The sequence below is a fragment of the Nilaparvata lugens genome, chromosome 1 (assembly GCF_014356525.2).
Source record: "Nilaparvata lugens isolate BPH chromosome 1, ASM1435652v1, whole genome shotgun sequence".
NCBI classification, from domain to species: domain Eukaryota; kingdom Metazoa; phylum Arthropoda; class Insecta; order Hemiptera; family Delphacidae; genus Nilaparvata; species Nilaparvata lugens.
In genome coordinates, this window is record NC_052504.1 from 40,346,463 (window position 1) to 40,352,911 (window position 6,449).

At 39.2% G+C, this 6,449-nt stretch overlaps 1 protein-coding gene across 2 annotated transcripts in view; it reads right to left on the reverse strand.

Annotated features, from left to right (window-relative positions):
- The window catches only part of LOC120352607, a 5,708-nt gene extending 773 nt beyond the window's left edge, over positions 1-4,935 (reverse strand). The window contains exons 1-2 of one of the 2 annotated variants that reach the window (XM_039433837.1): positions 1,561-4,935; positions 1-1,260 (exon numbers count right to left, since the gene is read on the reverse strand). The exon at positions 1-1,260 is cut by the window's left edge and continues 773 nt beyond it. In XM_039433837.1, coding sequence (XP_039289771.1) covers positions 1-1,260; positions 1,561-3,719 — 3,419 coding nt within the window. In that variant the 5' untranslated portion in view covers positions 3,720-4,935. The other variant, XM_039433828.1, reaches the window with a different exon arrangement.
- Between the last annotated feature and the right edge of the window lie 1,514 nt (positions 4,936-6,449).

Below are 6,449 nucleotides of genomic sequence, written 5' to 3' on the forward strand. Positions count from 1 at the left end.
TCCAGTAACTGTCGTGAGAATACCTCAGCTGATGGATCATTCTGCAACTGGACACGCATATTCGTAGTCAACTCCAATGTATGTACGTGCCGCCATAGTGTTGAATATTTCAGGCAAGCATTAATTTCGTCTGCTGGTGTCGATCGAGAAATTACAGGCAATGTTTGCCTAAAATCTCCTGCGAGCAATATCAATGCATTCCCGAATGGTTGAACGTTTCCACGCAAGTCTCGTAATGATCGATCAAGAGCTTCGAGCGATTTTTTATGTGCCATTGTGCATTCATCCCAAACAATTAGTTTACATTTTTGTAATACTTTTCCCATACCGGATGCTTTAGAAATATTGCACGTAGGAGTCTCAATGATTTGCATGTTTAATGGCAACTTTAGAGCTGAATGCGCAGTTCTTCCACCTGGTAACAATGTTGCAGCTATTCCAGACGAAGCAAGAGCTAAGGCTATATCACTTTTTGATCGAACCGTTGCTAGAATCAATCTAATGAGGAATGTTTTCCCAGTTCCTCCTGGCGCATCCAAGAAGAAGGTCCCCCCAACTCCGTCATTTATCATTTGCATTATGCGATCATAAATGCCTTTCTGTTCCCACGTTAATTTGGGAATGTTCGATTGGACATATGCCTGAAGATCATTAATGTTGTAACTCTGTTCACGGCGTAAATCTACATCAAATGCAGCAGTCGCAGTTCGGGTTGGTGCTGGCATTCCTAATTGACTAAGAACTTTATTTGCAATAGCTAAGCACTTGTCCTCAATATTTATCAATGCTTCGTTGTAAATGGCTTCTGTAAATTCTAAGGTCATATTGGCATTTTCAAGGCGTACTCTATGCAAAATATCTTCAGCCATATGCGAACGATATCTTTCCCATAACTCTGTGGGAGATGAAGGAAAGCAAGCGGTCAATATAATCGCAAATAATGCGCGAATTTGGTTTGGATGTGCAGTGTTGCACGCGTCATTGATGCATATGTTCCACTGTTGGTCATTTTCTAATAAATTCAGAGCTTGACACGTAGCGCGAAAAGTGGCATGTGTGACGCCGTCAACTATTTTTAATTGCTGGAAAGATGTAGGACCAGGCACATTTACCAATAGCATGCGAAGGTAAAAACATTCATCTTGATTGGGATGCACTGTATAAAGTCTACCAATTGTATTTTCTTTGAAAATGCCAGGGTGACCGTTGACTGGCTCCCCTCGTTTGCGCCGTACAAATACTTTTCTAGTTACATTCCACGTGTAGTAAGAGGGAACTTCTGAATACATTAGTGTTCTGGCAAAAGCGTCTTCCTGGCATAAGGTGAAAAAAGCAGTCAGAGTTGTACCAGGTGGATTAAGGGCTCTTTCTTGCACATTTGCATCTGTGAAATAAACACGCTGTCCATTTTCTAAATGTACTGCCAAGTGAACCACAGCTGGATTGCGTTCATGCATGGGAAATGAAAAAATTCGCCATGCAGCCTCATTGCTGCTTATGTATCTTCCAGCCTGGTATTGAGCAATTTCATCAATATCTCGTACTGCATTATTGTCACAATTATCAGATTGCACACTAAAAACTGCCATATCGCTGCCTTTATTTACATATTTACAGATATATTTAATCGATTTCACAGAATTGCAATATTCTACGTTTATGTGGGCTTGGTATGTTTTTGACAGTAAAGGAGAATATGGAACCACCCAACGGTTGTCTACATCAATATCACCATTTCGCATGTGTATAGTTGCCGAATTTCCACCATCTTCAGTTGATCGTCTTCTATACCGAGGATATCCATCGTCGCCTGTTACTGTGTTTGCTGTAAATGCTCGAGGATATTGCTTAGAGCATTTCCCATCTACCATGCATGGTGAATTTGGATTTAGTGTACCACATGGTCCATGTATCATGTTTTTGATGATCACTGCATGCAAATCCTTATCGCTGTCAGCCCGTGGAATCTCAGCGCATATCACGTCATCAATTTCGTCTGAAGTTATTTTATTGTAGAGCCAGATTAGTATATGCGCATGTGGTAATCCTCTCTTCTGCCATTCCACTGAATACATCCAGCAGCGCACAGATCCAAATACTTCAAGTTTCACAATGAAATCCATCAGCGATTTAAGCTTTTGCCGGAAAACACGTGCTATAATGTCATGCCTATCCACGTGTGATTGCCCAGGAAATAACAGCTGCTGTATCTCGTCCCAAACTGGATTGCAAGTGAAAGTGATAAATAAATCTGGACGCCCATAATGACGAACATATGACATTGCATCTTGAGCATATTCTTGCATGTGACGTGGACTGCCAATGAATGAAGATGGCAAAATAGTTAGCTTTCCAACGTTGGTTGTATTACCATCATTCACAACTGCATCTCGCAAATGAATATATTCTTCAGAGCGTAGTTTAGTCTGATTCAAACGAAGAAATAGCAAACGTTCCGTTTCAATTTTTGCATACATATCCACAAGGTACTGGTGAAATAACTGACGGAATTTTAGAATATGATTGTCCTCGTTCATCCGAATCATTAAGCGGTATGCGTAAAAGTTCATTGAGCTGCACTTTTTATTGATTTCTGCACCATTTACTGGATTTATCATTTTCACATTGAAATGATATCCATCAGCACCATCCCAAAAGATCAATGGATATTGTAAAGCATCGTAACAACGGTGAGTTTCTGCTACATTTATTAATTGATTATTTCTTCGATGGAGAACAATATCTCTAGGTTGGAACTGATCACCAACTATGACAATTGCTACTTCGTCTATAGTTGGAGCATTATATCTCCGGACATGTTCTCCAGCAGGAGTTTTGTCTGCGTGAATAACAATTTTGTGGGTATCTGATGGCATCATATCAATTGCTGTTTTGAACAAACGCACCAAACTGTTCCTTTCGTGAAGAAGCTCCTGCAGCTGCAAAATAATGGATCTTCTTAGCGAGTTATGTATTCCACAACGTGCATCTACTTCATGTCTATCATCACCAATGAAGTACATTTGTAGAAATTTATGGTCACTATCTGAGAATGGGAGCAGGGAGCCAGCTTTGTGATATATTTGCCCTTTGATTTTAAAAGTTGGCATGAATTGAGCAGTCACGATTTCCGCACCAAATGATGTCATTTGGAAGCAAGAGTTATATTTCCTGATGTTCGATAAGAAATGCTTTGATTCAGCGGTAGATCCAGTAAGTAAAGTTTTCAATGGCTCTGGTGGTGCATCAAGTTGAGGCAATTTGATTTTTCCGCCAGCACAACACATCCCTTTCGTTTCATTATTAAACTTTAGAGCCTGGCAGTAGCTACATACATGACTCATCTGACCAATGACAACATGCTGACTTGAACTATAATCAATAGCTGGATTGTACCGGAACGCAAGACGATTGTATTCCAGATGCAGATCAGCTGTTCTTTCTGTTCGTGTTTCAGCTATCCTCACCCTTTCGCGTTCATTGCGTTCAAAACGAACCAAATCTGTTGCTGCAGAACGCGACTGACGTGCTCGCAATCGTGCATCCTCAAGCCTGGCTGCTCGTCTTTCTGCTGGGTCCACGTTACGTGTCTGGATGGTGTTTAGCCTGTTCCTCTCTCGTAAAGATGTTTGCTCTTCCTCAGTGATATTCGAACGCCATCTCCTTAATCCTTCTGCATTGTGAGTGCGACGGCCCAAATTTGACTTTCTGCGAGGCATTATTTTGGTTTTTACTGAAAGAGAAGAAAGGAAAATATGTGTGTGTATTACTTTACACACGTAAGAAGTTTTGTTATTGTTTAATTAGTAAACTAATATTTCACGTATTTATTTCGTATATATATTACGTATTTAATATTAAATAAATAATAATTACAAAAAAATAAATCGCGGTTGTCAGCGATTCAGTTATTCAAATATAACTTATAATAGATATTTAGAAATAATTGCATAGTTATGAGGGAAACAATCGATATATTCTCAATATTGAATAACCTTTTTGAGATTTATAGGCCTACCAAAAAATTAATACCACCAAAAAATATATTATATTTTTTATCGAATAAAATAAATTTTATATATTTATACTCAATTTAATGAAAAATCTCACTATATCAGAAATAAAGACAATTAAATTCCCTACAAAACGGGTGGTCAACGAAAATTTTCCGACCAGTGGTTCCGGAGATAGAGCGTTTTAAAGACAAAAACAGTTTTTGATAAGCGCTCTCACTCGGTAACTTTCCAAGTGGTACCGACGCGAGGATCTTTGATGCTGAGCCTCTGATGCAACGGGAATGAAACTGACCGGCTGAGCATTAAACGCTGGTCACGTTGAGTGATCATCTCGCATTGCGTATTGAAACTACTGTACATAAATCCTTTCCAACAATCAACTTATATCAATTATTTAATAGACTAATATATTATTATAATCTATCCCTTCATTTTGTTTATATGATCAAATAACCAGCTGACTACTAAAATATTAGCCTACTTTGTATTTTAGCATGCAACACAGCCCAGATCGTATTATCAACAACACCGTTGTCAAATGCCGGTATGTTAGTAGAAAAGAGATAAGAATTTTTTTTATTTCTCGTTGTTTTATGATAGAAGGAAACATAGCATGAATATGAAATAGAAATAAGATATTGAAACTATAAGATAAGCCGATCAGCTTATGAACTAAGGTTTGGAGGATTATGAAACATTGACAATTGAGAAATTATGAATACACAAATGCAAGAATAAAAGCCTCAATAATTATTATTCATTACAAGATTGATTTACATCGATAAGATTATACTCACACTATCGACTGAATCGCCAATTGATTGTAGCACGGTACCGGTATCGATCCATTCACTGATTGAAATTACTACAATATTAACACAAGTAACACGATTATTTGCACTGAAACACGAATTTATTATCGAAAAATACCTATTCACTTATTCACCTAAGCAGGTGTAGTCGCAGGAGATTGCTTGCGGCGCCTGCGCAGGTTGACTGCTCCGTTTCACTCTCTCTCCAGGTGAAAGCCTTCGGGTTGCTGCAGCGTTGCTCGCCACTGCTCCTATTCGTGCTCTTTCCAGACGACCGTGAACCGAAACGAACGCTCTCACTCGCTCTCATTGTGAGCGCATAACATGGTAACATAATGCAGTTTCTTGAAGTGTCACCCGGCAAACCAATTTATAAGACGTTGTCACGTCATAAAGCATCGGTATGCTTTCTTTGTTCTGAATTGCGAAAGTAATTGAAATCCAATAATTGTACCGGAAAACATACGGTAATCAAGAGTGTAGTTTACCGGTACTCTATATCTCACGAACCTGTTGAAGCTGCGTTTTGAAACATGCGCGCTATCTAGCGGTCAGATATTGCACTTTGATTGCAGCAGCGCTCAGCTCAAATCTGGCCAAAAATGGCCAAAGTTTCACCCCCTCCCCCCGGGCCACCCTGCGAGCCCGGTCAATTTTTTTTTTTTAATCGACTTATTTTCGCGAGCTGACCCCGAATGTGAAGTCAAAAATCGGAAAAATCCATAAACAAAAAAGTTAAAAATTTTCGGGCGAGCGTAGCGCCCCTGAAAATTGTAAAAAGTAGATAAAAACCATCCTTGATGCGGATTTTATATCATGTTGAAATTTCAACTCAATCGGTCCAGTACTTTTGGAGTTTTTGCATTACACACAAACCAACATAACATTTTTATATATTGATTTTAAAAGTTGGCATGAATTGAGCAGTCACGATTTCCGCACCAAATGATGTCATTTGGAAGCAAGAGTTATATTTCCTGATGTTCGATAAGAAATGCTTTGATTCAGCGGTAGATCCAGTAAGTAAAGTTTTCAATGGCTCTGGTGGTGCATCAAGTTGAGGCAATTTGATTTTTCCAGCACAACACATCCCTTTCGTTTCATTATTAAACTTTAGAGCCTGGCAGTAGCTACATACATGACTCATCTGACCAATGACAACATGCTGACTTGAACTATAATCAATAGCTGGATTGTACCGGAACGCAAGACGATTGTATTCCAGATGCAGATCAGCTGTTCTTTCTGTTCGTGTTTCAGCTATCCTCACCCTTTCGCGTTCATTGCGTTCAAAACGAACCAAATCTGTTGCTGCAGAACGCGACTGACGTGCTCGCAATTGTGCATCCTCAAGCCTGGCTGCTCGTCTTTCTGCTGGGTCCACGTTACGTGTCTGGATGGTGTTTAGCCTGTTCCTCTCTCGTAAAGATGTTTGCTCTTCCTCAGTGATATTCGAACGCCATCTCCTTAATCCTTCTGCATTGTGAGTGCGACGGCCCAAATTTGACTTTCTGCGAGGCATTATTTTGGTTTTTACTGAAAGAGAAGAAAGGGAAATATGTGTGTGTATTACTTTACACACGTAAGAAGTTTTGTTATTGTTTAATTAGTAAACTAATAT